General features: G+C 41.4%; 6 protein-coding genes across 8 annotated transcripts; 2 read left to right on the top strand and 4 right to left on the bottom strand.

The window, feature by feature from the left end:
- Positions 1-523: 523 nt before the first annotated feature.
- On the bottom strand, positions 524-2,006 carry LOC6495702 (odorant receptor 49a). The gene is made up of 4 exons (XM_001959368.4): positions 1,207-2,006; positions 944-1,145; positions 728-883; positions 524-674 (listed from the first exon to the last, which is right to left on the bottom strand). The coding sequence occupies exons 1-4, from the start codon at positions 1,992-1,994 to the stop codon at positions 618-620; spliced, it is 1,203 nt and encodes a 400-aa protein (XP_001959404.2). The 5' UTR covers positions 1,995-2,006; the 3' UTR covers positions 524-617.
- Positions 2,007-3,832: 1,826 nt separating this feature from the next.
- On the top strand, positions 3,833-4,700 carry LOC6494926 (larval cuticle protein LCP-22). Its single transcript, XM_001959367.2, has 3 exons — positions 3,833-3,934; positions 4,003-4,420; positions 4,537-4,700. The coding sequence occupies exons 1-3, from the start codon at positions 3,836-3,838 to the stop codon at positions 4,605-4,607; spliced, it is 588 nt and encodes a 195-aa protein (XP_001959403.2). The 5' UTR covers positions 3,833-3,835; the 3' UTR covers positions 4,608-4,700.
- Positions 4,701-6,405: 1,705 nt separating this feature from the next.
- On the bottom strand, positions 6,406-9,781 carry LOC6495701 (larval cuticle protein LCP-30). Of its 3 annotated transcripts, none has more exons than XM_001959366.4 (7): positions 9,261-9,781; positions 8,812-8,947; positions 8,385-8,411; positions 7,926-8,076; positions 7,846-7,861; positions 7,313-7,476; positions 6,406-7,232 (listed from the first exon to the last, which is right to left on the bottom strand). In XM_001959366.4, exons 1-7 carry the CDS (start codon positions 9,504-9,506, stop codon positions 6,791-6,793), a joined length of 1,182 nt encoding a protein of 393 aa, XP_001959402.2. In that variant the 5' UTR covers positions 9,507-9,781; the 3' UTR covers positions 6,406-6,790. The 3 variants fall into 3 exon arrangements, with proteins under 3 accessions (XP_001959402.2, XP_044571112.1, XP_032306538.2); XM_044715177.1 differs by having other exon boundaries at positions 8,902-8,947; XM_032450647.2 differs by lacking the exon at positions 8,385-8,411.
- Positions 9,782-10,826: 1,045 nt separating this feature from the next.
- On the bottom strand, positions 10,827-12,512 carry LOC6495700. Its single transcript, XM_001959364.4, has one exon. It carries the CDS (start codon positions 12,468-12,470, stop codon positions 11,970-11,972), a length of 501 nt encoding a protein of 166 aa, XP_001959400.1. The 5' UTR covers positions 12,471-12,512; the 3' UTR covers positions 10,827-11,969.
- A 1,561-nt stretch (positions 12,513-14,073) lies between these two features.
- Positions 14,074-16,117, top strand: LOC6494928. Its single transcript, XM_001959363.4, has 3 exons — positions 14,074-14,173; positions 15,083-15,952; positions 16,011-16,117. Exons 2-3 carry the CDS (start codon positions 15,353-15,355, stop codon positions 16,083-16,085), a joined length of 675 nt encoding a protein of 224 aa, XP_001959399.1. The 5' UTR covers positions 14,074-14,173; positions 15,083-15,352; the 3' UTR covers positions 16,086-16,117.
- A 392-nt stretch (positions 16,118-16,509) lies between these two features.
- Positions 16,510-17,505, bottom strand: LOC6495699 (larval cuticle protein LCP-30). The gene is made up of 3 exons (XM_032450649.2): positions 17,449-17,505; positions 16,867-17,387; positions 16,510-16,804 (listed from the first exon to the last, which is right to left on the bottom strand). Exons 1-3 carry the CDS (start codon positions 17,464-17,466, stop codon positions 16,549-16,551), a joined length of 795 nt encoding a protein of 264 aa, XP_032306540.1. The 5' UTR covers positions 17,467-17,505; the 3' UTR covers positions 16,510-16,548.
- Between the last annotated feature and the right edge of the window lie 80 nt (positions 17,506-17,585).

Here is a 17,585-nt window from a genome sequence, read left to right as displayed (position 1 = left end):
ATGGTCAAGGATGGCCAACACATTGATCTGCTTTAGCGGCCTAAACTGGTTCGAGTGGCTAACGGGTAACTGGTAACTGGAGCACTTTGAATAACCGTAGTGAATCACCTTCTGGCCTTGGTACTAATAGATCTAATGGAACTTACACTAGCTAATCCGTCTGGGCATCTCACGAGCGAGTATCTTTGGGCTCAGTTTATTAATGTGATTTATGCAAATTGACAGACATCTCAAATGGCAGAGGAATCGATCTGGAGAAGCACGTGGGTGTCGTCGATTATGGCTCATGGCTAATTAATGCAAATCGCGGCCAAGACATTTGATACGCGGGAGTGGGCCTCTGGCAACTCCCCCTAATCCGAAACTCTCAACCTTTAGATCTAAGCAATTTATTAAATATGTTTCTTAATTATTTCCCATAGTCTGAATTACACAAACCCAAAGTATGAATGGTGTGTGACTATAATATGACTATAAAATACAAAATAAGTCATGAATTCTTTGTCAAAAACTAGTCAATATATTAAGTCAATAGGAGTAGCTCAATTAACAAGATTTTGGCTAAGATTATTGCACTTTTATTAAAACTATAATACTTTTAAAAATATGTGTGGCTTTTACTTTCCAACAGTTTGTCTTATTACAGCAAAGAATCGATAGGTGATAGTCATCAACTGCAAAGAAATAACAATTAAAAACTTGAAACTCAATTTTCGGTAAAACATACTGTTTTAAAAGTATCAAAGGATATAATGATAATGCCCCTGGCGGATATTTCTGCAGGACGCTGGGCACGTGCCATAATAAAAGCAATATCCTTTATATATCTTATTGAGCCTTCATACCATTTGTGTTCATAAGCAGCGGCAGCAATTTGAATGCTCTGCAGAAGCAATAAAACAATAGTTTTAATTTGTCATATTTTATAAATACCAAGGCTTACCCAGTCTATTAGCATCTGCCCATAAGAGCTAACCATATAAAACTGGGCTGCAACACTTAAAAAAAGCATCAAATATGAAATTCCTTCAAGATTGAAACCCTGGACCACAGAATAGAAAGCCATGCAGCAAAGTAAGCTGGCAGTTGTAAAGAGATTGGAGGCCAACAGGAGTCCAAATACTTGATTGACATCCTTTTGCAATCTGTGGATTAGATCTTGATATTAAATATACAGTTACCAATCGAGGAGGTATAGTTTTTCACCTGAGAATTACCTGGTGTCTCCGGACCACGCTTACCAGAAAATCACGATCTTCGTTTTCTCTTTCCCGATTTGGCAAGTGCGAGGACAAAACCTTGGCCAAATAGGCAAAATGCATGGATATCTGACTGGAAACACACATCATCCAGAGATCGGTGCCGAGACTGACATTTACTATAAACTGACTGTAGGTCAGGTCTATGATATAGCCCAGAATGTAGCCTTTGGGGTTCCTTACGTCAAAACTCAATTGCGTGGGAAAAATACGCAAATAGAGAAAGTCGGATTTTCCGAGACCAACGGCAAACATGATACAAGACTGGATGAGTGGATGGAAAGCCATCAAAATCATGACCATATAATAGAAGTACATGACACTGCGAGTGGCACGCGAGAAATAGAAACTATTCACATCATACTGTCTCCTTTGATCCTCTTCCTCGGGATACAGATCCTTCAGGTTGTTGATGAGGACTCTCAACTTTTTCCGGTATACCATGAAGGTGAAAAACTTCACCTGGGCACTGAACATGTAGAAGAAGTGCAGACCTTGCCGCATAACTTTTGAGGGACTGCCGGCTATTGACTCCCACTCCAGGATCCTGTAAGTCACAAAGAATGATTCGTACAGACTGGAGACTAAGCACAGGATGAAGTAGCCGCGCATCAGGATGTTTCGCCACCGGGACCGCGGAGTGTCCATAAGATCATAGCCCAGGCTCTTGAACATTATTTCCGCCATGTAGGAGAAATCCTCGAAGGAACGTTGCTTCTTTTTGACTCCTGACATTTCGATCCAATATCTGGTGGCCACAAACTGGTTACCGGTTCACCCAAAGACATGACTATATACTCGTTAAAAGGTAAGAGGGTGGCTCACAGCACATTCCATTGAAGTGAATAATTTATGTTCTAATTGTTTTGTTACCACCTTGTCACCTTTTGTGGTTGGATAATTTGTAAGAGTGTGGAATACATCATTTGTATTCTAATTACCACACTTTAACAATTTGCCACGAGCCGACGCAACGGAACCATTTCCTAGATATTGATTGCACTTCCAGATGGTGTTAATCCACAAAAAAAAAAAACAACACATTTAGATAAATTTTAGATACTTCTTGGCATCATCCAATGAATATTTAAAGACAAATGCTAAATAAATTCGAGCCAATTAATTAGATGGCAAATATTCAGCGGCTCGTTTATGCAAATCAGCTAATAAAGATCTTTTGTCTGAACTAGGGGCGGATCGTACAGATCTTATTTAACGCATTCCGTGGCTATAGAAATCGGAACCATAAAATATACGAATGGCCGATGTTTGGACATTAATGGTCCCAGTTGAGAGCAAAGTTGGGTTCTGTTTTGATTGGAAATCGCGTTTGTGTAGACTTTTGGGTTTAGGCTCTGATTGCTTACTGATCACAATTTGTTAGTTTCTCAGCCCATCTTATCGAATGCTAATTTGGGCCATTAACCAGAGGAGGGGAAGCATCGATAAAGCCAATTAATAAAACCGAAACCTGCCTGGCCGGCACGTGACTTTGTTGGCTAGTGTAGACACACAATTACATGGCTATTGTTGCACCCGTTGAGTGCCACCAAATCGCACGCGAAATGTGAAGGCCGGCGATGCAATCGAGACTCCGGACTCCGAACTCCGAACTCTCCCCCCTCTATGGAGATCTTCTCTCTCCCCAGTCACCCTGCCACCCACCCATCCATCCAACCATCCATCCAATTTCAACTTCATTCATATTTATTCATGTGGCCGGGTCTCAAGTCGCCCATTCATGCTTTATTCACCTCTGATGGAAATAATAAATTATATTCGAGGCAATTGAGCTGAGACACTCAGAAATACGTTAGGAAACTGTCTATATTTATAGCACAGAAAATTAAAATAAATATCTTAGATCTTAAAATACAATTAAAATAATAGTAAACTACTAGTATGTTTAATATAGATGGGTTCTCCAATCAAACCATTAGCTACCATTATTATACTTTTAAATGTTTATAATTAGTTGTAGCTAGTTATAACTACACTAGATAGTTTTGTATATAATTTAATCTATTCTCTAGGTTACCACCCGTTCTCCAAAAAAAGAAATATGTATATCTTCTATTCCCATTTGAAACCAATAAATAAATCCAATACTCGTCTCAAGAAAATTAAAAACTTCTAAAGCATACCCAAATATAGTAATCCTTTTATTCTTACACGTGGATCATCATAATAAAAAAAGATAAACAAAACTAAATCCCTATTCATTTGATTCTCAAATTTCACTACCGTATAATATATAAATATTTCTATAATCAAAATTTGAATTTATTTCTTCATATGGCTAAACACGAATTAACACTTAACGCCCCCCAGCTGTGCTTTTGGCCATTTTTTTTTTGTGTTTTGTTAACCGTTTTGCTCCAAGATGCTCCCAAGAGCATCGGATTTTTTTTTAATTATATAGACTCACAAAAGATCCGCGAATTGTAATAAAACCTAATATAAATTCTAAACGGAAATTGTCAAACTCTCCGCCGGCCCGAAAGTTTTTGACCGAATACAATGTATTTTATGGCCTGAAATTCGATGCTTATGCAAAATTGGCTTTTTGGATCCGAATGTTGGTTATAAAACGATCTGGTTGGCTCAAAAGCTGTTACAGTTCTGTCGGACAGATCATCGCTGCAAGTTGCCCAATCACAATGTCTTTGAAGCTGGTAAATTTTGAGTTTATTTCCGAATGGACAAAAAGTGTAACTTCTAATCGAAAATCGTGTGTCTTCAGTTTTCGTGCCTCTTTGTGTTGGCCTTGGCTGCCATCGCCTGCGAAGGACAGACCCAGTACAATCCCTACCTGAGAAATCCCTACTATCGAGACCTGTACTACCGGAACAGGGATCTGTACAACCTGCGCCGCTTCTACGATGGCTTCTACAAGAAGTACAATCCCTACATCGCTGCCGCCCAGGCCAGGATCGTGGAGCAAACCAACCATGTGAACTACGGAGCTGGAAACTACGCCTACAGCTATGAGACGGAGAACGGTATTCACGGAGAGGAGAAGGGTGTTCCGGTGAGCACTGGAAACCGCGAGGAGCAGGAAGAGCAGGTGGAGGGAGCCTACTCCTTCATCACTCCCGAGGGTCTGCGGGTGGGAGTCAAGTACCTGGCCGATGCCAACGGTTTCCGTCCAGTAATCACATGTGAGTAGAAAAAGTAATGAAGTCTATCCTAGACTTTGCATCTTAAAATCCTAGACATAAATATTTATTATTTTTTTGATTTATCTAATAATTATTGTGTTTACTACATATTTCAGATGATGGTGTTAACTCAGCTTTTTATGCCGGACAGCCTGCTCCAGCCAACGTGGTCATAACTAAGCACTAGTAAACGCTGCTCCTAAGACTAGTTAGTTGAAGTAAGAAACACATGGTCAGCCTTCTTTCATAATTTTACAATAAATAAAATCTATAAAAAATATTTTTTCAAATTTCCTAGGGGATCCCCTTCAAAATATGTGGAGGGACAATTTGGTCCCCAGCGATGGCCATATCTTGGCCAATTTCCATCCGATTCTTGAGCGGAATACCTTAAACGATTTTTGGATCGATTCTCCATAATTCTGCATCAAAATCTGAGAACAAAATTTTCCATCCCCATTTTTCGATTTTTTCTGATGGACCCCCTTGTAAAATCCAGGATTTCCACTTTTGCCCCAAACCAAGCCCATATCTTGGCCAATTCCCATCGGATCCTTGAGCGGAGTATCTTAATCGATTTGTAGTTTCACTCTTCTTCAATCTGCATCAAAATCTGAGAACAAAATTTTCCATCCCCATTTTTCGATTTTTTCTGATGGACCCCCTTGTAAAATCCAGGATTTCCACTTTTGCCCCAAACCAAGCCCATATCTTGGCCAATTCCCATCGGATCCTTGAGCGGAATACCTTAAACGATTTTTGGATCGATTCTCCATAATTCTGCATCAAAATCTGAGAACAAAATTTTCCATCCCCATTTTTCGATTTTTTCTGATGGACCCCCTTGTAAAATCCAGGATTTCCCCTTTTGCCCCAAACCAAGCCCATATCTTGGCCAATTCCCATCGGATCCTTGAGCGGAATACCTTAATCGATTTGTAAATCTATTCTCCATAAATCTGCATCAAAATCTGAGAAAGATATATTTTCACATTTTTTTGTCAATTTTTCTGATGGGTCCCCTTCAATATGTGGAAAAATGCATGGAGACCCCAATATGACCCCCTGCGAAGGCTATATCTTGGCCAATTTCCACCCGAGTCTTGAGCGGAATAGCTGAATCGATTTGTGGATCGGTTCTCCATAATTCTGCATCAAAGTCTGAGAACAAAATTTTTAGTGGAATACCTTAAACGATTTGTGGATCGATTCTACATAGTTCTGCAGCAAAATCTGGCGATTGTTATATCTTGGCCAATAAAACCCGATCCACAAGAAATTATTTGGAAGATTAATTGCTATTTATCGTATAATATATTTTTAAACTCTTAACTGGAAGAGTAATTCAACTTCGGCTCCACCTTTCTTAGTTATTGAATATTATTGATTATCGTCTATTAAGCTCTTCGAATAGGAAACGACATAAAAGCTTTTCGATTTGAAAAGCCGCTCAAAAGTGTGCTGTGACTTCTAAATATTTAACTTTACAAAATTGTTCGGTTAATGAAACATGTATCAATTTAGAATCTGGGAGAATAAAAAAGTTATGAAATGAGGAATGATTTTACAATCACAAAATATGATGTTGAAAATACGCCTCAGTAAACTAGTTTTGATTGACTAATATTGTTTCTACAATAATCTAGTATAATCGACCAACAAGGTCGTTTTGAAAACTAGAACTTTACAAAAATTGGGTCAAATCCCGCTTATCGAAAATGTGTCGCATACCCAGTTTGGAATATGTATATATTCTGTAGTGAATAAGTACTTTGATTGAGACTTGTTTTCGGTCTCGCCTTAGAGGGTTCAACAAACCCATTAATATTTTTTAAAGCAGCCCGTATTGTGTATTGAAAATGTTAAATTCAAATCGTCAAAATGTCAGACACTTTTCGATTATCAACTGTGATGTTGTGACCTCCAGATTTCAAGGGCTATTTAAGACGGTGATTTTCGAATTCATGAAAATAAAAGTCTTGGAATTTATAACAAAATATTTAGTTGGCTTTATTGCGATATATACCAAATAACAAATTAATTATCTTATGCATAGCAACATCGTCAAATTCGACAGGTTCGTTGGATAAATAAATACGAAATAACATAAATACGAACATTTTCCGGTTGCCACATGAGTTTTTCACATTTTCATTCATTTTTTAGTGGATTCATTTTTTTTTTTTGTGGTTTTGCGATGGCTTGTTATAGTTTTTGCCCGGAAGGATCACTAGGCAAATGCGTGGGGGAATGGAGTTGGGTTTTTGGGTTCTAAGTGGACTAGGACGTGGTTTTTGGGGACTCCTTAAGGGTTAGTGGGACTTGTGGCTGAGGATGAGGGACACTGCAGGATGCACTCGAGACTAGATCTTAGTGTTTCAGTGCCGCCTTCCGCTCGCGCTCCAGCTCTTCACGCTCCTCCTCCTCGGCCAGCTCCACCTCATGCTCCAGCATCTTAATCTGCTCGCTGAGCTCCTTGGGCAGGTGCTGCGAGTGCATGGTCTTGATCTGGGCCTTGATTTCCTTGGTCATGTGGTTGATGCGGAAGCCGCGGTGGTCGAACTGAGCTCCTCCTTGGGCCTTGTGCTGCTCCTCCACGTACTTGAGGGCGCGGGCGATGGCCTCGGGAATTGGGGGCGGAGTGGGGATGTGCTCACCCTCGGGCATGAATCCACCGTCGTTGGAGGCATAGTTCACTCGGTAGAGCTTGCCGTCGTCGCCAGTGTACTCATACAAGCCCTTGGCGTGGGTTCCACCGGTGTGGTGGAGCTTAGCCTGTTCCTCGCCATAGATGCCGTTCTCAGTCAGGAAACTGTTTTTGAAACAAATTGAAAAATGCAATAGTTTTAAATTTTTTGAAATTATAGGAAAAAAAAATATATTTCTACTTACGCATGATCGTATTTGTCCTTCTTGCGGATCTCCTCCTGGTGCAGGATCTTGTGACGACCCTCGTCGTCGTAGTTGAAGAGGATACTCCTGGGCGTAGTGGTGGTCGTGGTGGTGGTGGTCGTCGTCCTCTTGGTGGTGGTAGTGGGTTTCTTCGTGGTCGTGGACTGCGATGGTTGGTGTGGTTGTTGTTGTATTCATATTCATTTTCTTGTGGTTGTGATTTGCCGGGTGTATGCGTGTAGTTGGCATGCATGTGTGGGGCATGGTTGGGGATTTTTTTTTTGGGGAAAAGGTCGGGGGTCATGCAGGATATCACTTTTGCTTGGGTGGGTTATGAAAGTATGGGTTTTGGATTTGGAATTTTGTTTTTTGGGGAATATGTGGTTCTCTGTGGTGGCCGGATATCGAAAATCGTGGGGGGATCGTGGGATATCTTAGTACTGGGTGCTCGGTTGGTGATGGATTTGCGGTTCATGATCGGGGAAGCCGTACTCCAAGCGGATTTCTGGTACATTAAACTCGGCGTTACTTACTGTGTACAGGTCGTGGCTGTAAGTTTATCAGGATTGGTTAATATAAATATTAGCTTGGTTAGGTGGCTAGTCAGACTCACTTGTAGGGCCTGTCATCATGGACATAGGGAAGATTGAGGCCAGCATAGGGTCCATAACCACCGTCATAGGGATATGGAATGTGGTGGTAGATTCCCAGTTCGCGATGATCGGTCACATGCTGGTAGGGCTGGGGCATGTGGTGATAGCGACCTTGCGGATTGAAAATCAAGCCTCAGTTAGTGGATTATTCAAGGAACAAGACTTGCATCAAGTTTGAGTGTCTTGGGTGAGTGATCTGAGTTTGAAACTATTCAAATTATTCATATCTACCAGTAGATATTTACAGAATTAATTAGTTTCTTTACACTTTATGTACAAACTTGCAGTTGAGTGTGAGGTTTTTGTCGATTTTTGAATTTTGAGTTAAACTAAAAATAAGCCAAAGTATCACCTGCTTTTTGTGTGAAATGAGATGAGTGTTTTGTGCAAAATGGGGGTTTCGTGCTTCAATATTTTACCTAAACTATCCTGTGCACCACTCCGGCCTATAAGAGATTCAATGTTTAATATCAAGGTGCTAAAATAGAAAGTTCTTGACTTTGGTTAGTGACTGAAGCTCAGCTCAAGGCAGATTAAATCGTATACTAATTACTGCATTTCTGTTTACAATTTCGCTAATTAATTTGGCAGCCTTGAGCTTGAACTTTGCGGAGAGTCAGGAGATTATTGGGGAAAGTGTGTTATCGATTATCATCGAGTATTCACAATATTATATGTACAACGGGATTATTTGTTATATATAGTCTATACTATATAGTTAGTAGATGGGCAAGTCGTGGCTTGCTTTTCGAATCAGTTTCGATTTCAGTTAGTAGGCGTCAGCTTCATTGGCATGCAGTCAGTGGGCGTGGCAGGATTATTTTTGACTGGATTTCTCAAAAATACCTTCGTTCTGGGAACTGGGATGGTAACGTCCATCATCAATGGCGCGATATCTGCCGTCGTTAGAGTTTTGGGGGGAAACCGTATACTTGCCATTGTCATCGGGAACGGGGCTGGTGTGGCAGACAGCAAAGAGGGCCTGCGGAAGGGGAACAGATTATTTTGGCATTAAAGTCTATTCAATTTGCATAATTTTAATTTGAGAACTTAGAGGAAGTGCTACACCCGCAGTTGAATGTGCTTTTGGCCACAAATCATGTGGAATTTATCAGCGGATGTTGTTCATGATTCAAGAAGGTGAGGTCTGACGTTAACACAATTAATATTTAAGACTTGTTTAAAGACTGGTAATGAAATTAATTTAAAACACATCAATTGTTATTTCACAAGGCACTGAGTCACACATTAATCACTTTTCACAGGATAAAAAGGATAATCCTTTCACTACTCACCACCAGCAAGGAGAAGCTCAGCATGGACTTGGTGAACATGTTTGTTGATTTAAATTCGTTTATCCTTTTGGAAAGAAGTATCCTGTAGACTGATGCGACTGGGTAATCCTGCTCTGAAGGCGATTGCAACAGGAATGTTTGGTTTCCGTTCAAGTACACCGGATTTATATAGAAATGTGCCAGGTTCGCAGTCGCAGATCTCAGATCTGGAATCTCAGATCGAAGATCGCGTTTCTCTCGACGCATTTCGACGCGCCTAAAAATTCTCCGAGAGATTCGTCAGTTCACCTCGGTTCATCTCCATACCAAAAAATACAAATTAAACCAAAAAAAATCAACATTTAAATCTCTTGTGGAGAGGAGCTCTGAGAAGCTGCTCCCTTTTGATTTTTAGACAGATGATTAGCCGGCTCAGTTCTCGTCTTCTCTCTCAGAAACAATAATTTATATGGGGTATCAGTGTCGCAAATACTTGTAATTACATATATAATCAATTAAATAATTTGTCTTATTGTGTTCTGGACCAGCTCCAAATCTGGTTCATCGACCAGAAATGCGTTTTAACTATGTTACATTGATTTGGGACTTTTGATGACACATCATCCTATATTTTGTTTACACCGATTTGTGAAAAGAAATTCCCATGATCTTGTGGAGCATTGTCATTCGAAATTCTACCGAACAAGTCGACCGAATCAGTTTTGGGAGCCAATTTTATGAAGCTGATAATTGAAGGTGAGGTTCAGGTCAATGAAGACGTCACTTGTTTTTTAATTAAACAAAATGTTTACCAATCGGCGGGAAGCAACATTTTTGGTTTCATTCAAGGATGTGATTAAAGGGAATTTCACTTGCTTATAGTTTATATTTTAGATATGTATATGTATGACTATTTTTAGGTTTTTAATTGCCCGGGAATGGGAGTCATTTATCTATATACATGTATACGACTTCCTATAACTCCGCCCGTTAACTTCACAGCTGGATTCCGAAGCTAACTAGTTGTGGCACCCGATGACAACGCCGAGATACATACATATCCCAACTACCTGGAGGCACTCGGAAGCGCCATAAAATGCCCGTAATGAAATCATAAATAACCCACCAGCGGAAATGTGGTTAAAAAAATGAAACAAATAAAATAAGAAACGACTCAGACAATGCGCACGCCTGCCGCAACGTGCATTAATATTGAAGCGAAGCATGGAGATCGACATGGAGATGGCGCTGAGGATGAGGAACCGGGTATGTGGATTGAGGTTCGGGGCTTGGGATTTGCAGTTCGGGGTTCACAGCATATATCTCGAGTATCTATATGTATAACCGGAATCGGATAAAGCCGGCAAAAGAGAAAAATGTTGACAAAAATGAATTTAATCGTTTGTTGCAAACGTTGACACCGAGGCGCTGACAGTGACAGCTAGGGGATCGGCTTGGAATGTGTCCTTAACGGTTTCGCATCCGAAGATTAAAGCCAAGATTATGGTTACCACATAGAAATAAAAAGATACATCTACAGACGTTCAAGTTTAGTCTGACCTTTCATATAGAAACCAAGCTATGAGGTTAGAATTAAAAATCATTATTTTATTTTAAAGATTAATTGCTTTATAAACTATTTAACTTATATGGCTTAAAATATTAAATGGCTCTTTTTATTCATACCAGATGGATATAAATATCTTTTTTATAATTTTTTATAAATAACACAGGCCGACAATTTCCAACTTTTTTTTTTCTTATTATAATTACTCTTAAAACTAACAAGTTTATCAATAATATTTTGAGTTCAACCATTATATTACTTATCCCGTAATAGAGTTCGATGTATTAACAGTAGAAACATTTTTCTCAGTGTCTGAGCATATGAGGAAAGATTGTCAGGGTAAATTGTTGAGCTTCTGCCGATTAATAATAGTCATCCACATAAACTGTGATTAAAACGAAGCAGCCCGGGATGCCAACTCGAGAATCCAAGCAGAATACTGAACTGTTGGATACTGGATGGCGAGTACCGAGTATCGATACCACGTCACAGTCACTGCACTCCAAAGGTCGTACGCTGAACCCAGATCTGGAAACCGAGAAGGTGGATGAGAAGGAGACGGACTTGGAGGAAGATCACCCGGCATGGCAGATTGGTGTGTGAATCACGGCGCGTGCTGTTATTGTTTTGCGATTTTTTCGGTTGTTTCGCCAAGATATCTATATGGGGGCATTCATAAAAGTCACAAATACTTAATAAATATTTAAATGCAATGACTTTTTAATCAATTACAAGTTCGATTTGTGATGATCAGACTGCTGGCACTTGATTTGCATGCTATTCAAATCAGATATCAGATCTTCACACCGCAGGAGTGCTGCTGGTGTTATTTTATTATTCCAATGCAAAGTATATACCATATTTTGGATACGTTCCCCAGGGATTTGACCTTGAGTTCCCGGCTAACCAAATATTGCACTTCAGAATCTCAGCATTTCGATTAGATATTAATCTTTTGAGACATATCCAATGTCAGAACGAGTTTGTTTGGGTTTTTAATGTTATTTCATTATCGTTTTTATTGACAAGGCTTCAACACTGTAAAATTGTCGCACTTAAATCGTCTTTAATCTTCTTAAAACTATTTTCGAGGCCTCGACACATTGCCCGGAAGTACGAGTAGCGTCGATGCACGATACGCACCCCTAAAAGTGTCACACAGACTAGACCGGAAGGAGTAACTTCCCAAGGAACATCACTATCAACAGTACTGGCAGTGCTAGATCGAGTCTCAGATTACTGGATGAATTGCAAAGCGATCCCCGACAGTAACAGTACTCCACGTTGTCCTTGGTGATGCAACCTTCTTGGTAGGCATCGTTAACTACAGTGAAGCCCATATCCCAATGCTTTTTTTCGGATTCGTTGTTTTTTACAAGAATGTGAACCTGCTTCACCTGCTTGGCACAACCTCGCAGGGTCCTTATCCAATTGCCGCCACTCATGATCCGAGTGTGCGTGGTAGCGAAGCACATGGTCGAGTTTCCACACTCCAAAATATTCCCGTAGGGATTCCGACTTGTTCCGCATAGTTTGTCCGTTTCGCTGCACTTGTAGCACCTCAGAATTTCGTCTGTTGCCACTGGCCCTGCTCCCACTAGGATTAGCAGTGAGACCAGGGAGATCCAGACCGGAGAAAGCGTAGACCCGCAGCCGCTGCCCATGGTATCCGGACACAGACTGTGCGTCCCAGTCCCGCTTCCGAAGTCTCGGATTATTCCAGCGATAAATGGTCAGTCCACCAATGATTCATACGTATATTTGCTCAAATTGATGTGATTATGTCGCGGAGCACCCTTCTGCTGGCGATACCGACAGCCACCCCAAGACTCCAACATTGCATATCTCCAGCGACATTGTTTTCTCTCTTTCAGTTGTTTGTTTTCTTGAGGAGGTTCTTATATCTCTATTACGAGATATTTCGTAAATTAGAGCATTATGCTAGTAGAGCATGGCAATTGAGGCCTCTATCTGGAGGCCGGAGAAGCCCTGATCTTAAGCTCTGACTAAGTCAAAGTACTTGCAATTTTTATGTACTTATGATTGCTAATCAAGAGTGAGGCATAATATGTTCATTCTAATTTAAGACTCATAAGTTTAGTTCTCAAAATTCCAAAACTGATAACAAAGTATGAATTAGGTTCGTAAAAAATTATTTTTCAACTGACTATTAAAATGTTATTACGTTATTGATCGGGCATTCCTGTTTCCGTTCCGGAGACCTCTCTGCCCGGCTCCACTGCATGAGTTACGCGATTATTAACCTCCTAATTCTGACATCTTGGATCCGACAATCTTTTAACATTTGAGCTCCTTAACAAATAAAATCTTTATAGGCTGTGCATTCTGACATTGGCCATAAATTAGTCTCATTTTTGCGTGGGCATCGCGCACATTCGGCTGTCAGTGTCTCTCTTAATTTAAATTTTTACTTTTTTGACAAATGCTAAGCCGGAGTCTGGAGTCTCCCCCGATCACCCGATTACCCGGTTTGTTTAATTATCGTTTACTCTGCTTTTGGATTAATTAGTGCAGTTTTGGGGCATCGCATGTGCCAGAGTTGGTCGGTGAATTTTGCACTCGAGAATAAATCAGAGAGGCACTCCTATAAATATTGGTTTAGCCTGAAGCCAGTTTAGCCACCGAATGCCCCAAATAGATGGATTGCTTTTGGTAGCACAATAACGCATTCACATTTTAATCGCCGCCATTAATTGGCTGGTATTTGTTTCACCCAACGAATTAATTTACAAAACGCCATTGGGCCATAAACCCTGGGTCTGGGCCGGGCCTAAACCAAAATTATAACAATGCCGACTGCCAAATGACAAACTGCAATTGGAGCAGAGGGCAAAACAATGAAACAAATTACCAGGCACAATGAGTCGTAATTAGATTGAAGTCATCGCTGAATGTGTGGGGTATCTGGTATCTGAAATCCCGAGATCCAAGTCCCGAACCTGGTACCCGACACCTGGGATCCAAAAACCGAGTTCAAAGCTCCCCCTCAACATCACTGGATCAATCCTGTAGATCTCACTTTTTATACATATACATTTTTTTTGAAGGTGTTAAATAAAATAAATCGCAATGCAATTTTTATTTCAGTTGACCAAAAGTAAGGAGACTATAAAATAAATTTTAATAACATGGAAAAATCACATGTAAATAAATTTTCAGCGTGACAAGTGCGAAAAAGAGAAATGATTTTGGGATGATGATCTCATCGGAAGGGAATTTTGATATGATGCGAAATAAAAGTTCCAGAGAACAACTCCCTAGTTGGCAAATGACCGCAGAATAATCGTTAATACTGCAGGCGCCGTCTTTCTGACTAAAATCAATTTATAGCCAATTGGTTGCCAAGGTTTGTTTTTTTCGGTAAGATGCACTCGAGACTCGATCGAGTGTGTGTGCCTTTTACAAGATTAATTAATTGCATGCAAAACACCAAATTACGCACCATATTGTTGGCATCTCACTGCCAGGGGCAATCTTACTTTATTTATTTGAGATGAATAATTTAAAAGTTAAAACAAAAAAAAAACAAAAACCCATAAAAACCAGACTCAGACTGGGAGACCTGTTGGCTTATCAACAAGTTGCAATTATAATAGAATATATAATTTCTCATCGATGATCCACAGGGTTTCTTCACCTCCATGAATCACATAGAGTTTCGAACCTCAAGTCATCAACTCATCACTTCCTCACCCATGATCGAATAATCCAAATATGTGCAAGGTTCGCGGTAAAAAGGTTCAAGCCAAGTTCAGATCTTGTTGGCCGATCGTGGGGGCGTGCCAGATTTCGATTTCTCACATTCTAGACTTGGTTTCTCAACTCATCGAGACACTGATCGAGTGATTAATGACTCCCAAAGTGAATCCGTTGACCGAACCGCCAGCTTGATTGATTGACAGCTATTATTGTTATTAATGCCCATTAAAACAAAACGAGCGTGTTTATTGTTTATGATGCGTTTTAAATTTGATTTAAACGACACTAATTACCTTTGATCCCATGGGATTTGCTGAAAAGCACAACAAATTGAAACTCATTCGGTCGATCGATCACTGATTGAACATTCGAGTAAACCGGGATGATCCTACCCCTTCAAATGATTCATTGAACGATACCCCAGAGGTGAATGATTTGTGCGTCAGACCTCCAAGAAGGAAAGCCAATATTTTACACACTTTATTTATTATTTAATGCTTAATTTATTTTATTATATTTATTTAATATTGTCGCCCTCAATTTCCATGCATCTCAGAAAGGTTAAAGGTCACACGCGACAATCTGCCAATGCAAACGAGTTGCCAACTAAGTTGTTTCTGAATGGCTTGTTAGTATGCAAAGAATTTCTACCCGATATCGAATCACTTGCCACCGAATCAGCTCGGTTCCCGCCCATATTTAAGCCAATTAAACGACGCCGTAGTGGACATAAAGCTTATGAGTTATTGCCGTGATGAGACCTGGCTAAAACTAAAATGGCCAGGGGTCGCCTTGGCTCGGAATCAGACGTAATCTGGAAGCCGACATGGACGCACGTTTGCTACTGGCTTTGGTGCTCATAGCTCTGACCAAAGGTGAGACGGAGGATCCTCCGCCTTCGCGGTCCCGCCCCGGAAAGTATGTACCGGAACTGCATGGAGCCACGGGCTGGTATGTGCAGGATAACAGTGGAAAGTATCGCCACGATCCCCGGCCCTACGATGGCGGATACGGAGATCGGGGGGAGCCATACTCCGCCGACTTGCGTGGCATTTTCCGCAAGGCCGAGGAGCAGCTAGAGGCCCAGGTCCACGAGGCCAATCAGCAGGGATTGGCCCTGGGTCCCCGCGACCACCTGCGCTTCATGATCGACTTCAACTTCAACGGAACTGGCTGGCAGATCATCGAGTTCCAGTGGGTGCGCGATGGCGATGAAGGACATCCGGATTCTAAGCAATACAGCTACTTGAATGAGAATAAGCTCTGGGAGTCCGGCCATGGGGACCAGAGCTACGATTACCAGCAGCCAGGAGACGAATGTGAGCCAAGCTGTCAGTCGGGATACCAGGATCCTGCCCCAGAGCCAGTTCAGGAGCCAGAGCCCGAACAAACATCACCGAGCACAAATATCAATTCCGAAAAGGATGTGAGTAGTAAGGGATCGAAGCTCAAGTCCTTATAATATTGTCCTTTCTCTCTTGCAGCCCGTGAAAATTCACAATACTATTAATGAGGTCCTGGAATATATTCAACAACACATTCTTCCCACTCTAAGCTAAACTTCAATAAAAGTGGCTTACAAATTTTAAAATTCTGGTTTCGATTTTGCATACTTTTGGGATTTTTCGGATTCGAAAGACTTGTAGCTCTCTGGACTTATCATAGTTTTTATAAAAAATAAATGTGACACAGTCGGCTGATAAAGAATGAGATATCATAAATAAATATATCTTCATAAATATTCAAATAAAATGCAATATAATAAATTGAAAGATCCATACAATGTATGAAACTAACCATTTATATTCCATTTAGAAGATAAGCTTCTAATTTATATGACCATTACGAGTTTCCAAGGCAATAATGCAAATTTGTACTATAAGTATATTAGAAGAAACTTTGTATTGTCTTCGAGACACTTCAACTCTAACTTCAAATATAACTTTACTTAACCCTTTTAAGAAAGAATAACTATTTCGGACATAAATGGCACAACAATTTATTAATCTCAGAGTTTAACATTTATTTCTTTGCATTCTTAGCATTGGCTTCCAGGAAAGCCAACAATTTGGCCACATAGGGCGGTGGGGGTGGTGCCGTGGGCAAGTGGGCGGCGCTGGGCACAAAGCCATTGTCATCGGCGACATAATCCACCCTATAGAGGATGCCATCGTCGCCCGTGTACTCGTAGAATCCTTTGGAGCGGAGTCCATCCTCCTCGACAAGTTTCTCGATGCGTCCACTTTCCTCCGCCAGGATGCCGTTCTCGGTTTCATAACTGATTAGGCGAAAAAGCCATGTAGTTAAGGCCTATGTATTAGAAATATACGTTGAACTCACAGATAATGGTAGCCGTCTTGCTCCACGTCGTCCTCCTGCCGGATGATAGCCCACCCATTGCCACCTTCCCCAGTGCCGCGGCCTTTTGGTAAGTTGGCGGTGGGATCTGGCACCGCCGGTGGAGCAGGCGTAGTGGGTCTCGGTGCTGGTCTAGCTGTGGTTCTTGGCGGGCCTACTGCGGCACCACCACCTGCTCCACCTCCACCAGCTCCGCCGCCTCCTCCGGATCCGGAACCACGATTCTTGTCACCCACATACCGACCACTCTCCCCGGTGTAGTCTCCACCCGGACGATTGTCGTGCTGGTACTTGTTGTCCACATGGACATAGCGACCATCATTGCCTCCGGAGTAGCGGCCATCGCCTCCGCCGCGATAACGTCCATCGTTGCCGCCAGAATACCTTCCATCGTTGCCCCCGCGATAGCGTCCGTCTCCGGCGCTGGCCCGAGTGGGCGGAGGACGGTAACGCCCATCGCCCTGGGCCAGAACCATAGACAGGGAGACAATGACCAGAGGTATCTGTGAGGAGTAAGATGTCATCATGGATAATCCGTTTGTAAGTCCAATCCACCAAACTCACCGTTGCACGCAGCCACATCGTTGAAGACGAGCAATGAAAAAATCTAGCCACCGGATCCCATCTTTATATCTTTCGGATTCACCTAGTGGGTGACCACCACCACTACGCCCACTCGGTGCTTGGTGCTAGGTACCCTG

The sequence above is a fragment of the Drosophila ananassae genome, chromosome 3L (assembly GCF_017639315.1).
Source record: "Drosophila ananassae strain 14024-0371.13 chromosome 3L, ASM1763931v2, whole genome shotgun sequence".
Lineage (NCBI taxonomy): Eukaryota > Metazoa > Arthropoda > Insecta > Diptera > Drosophilidae > Drosophila > Drosophila ananassae.
Note: the sequence above shows the minus strand (reverse complement) of the source record. Positions and strands in the feature narration are given on the sequence as shown.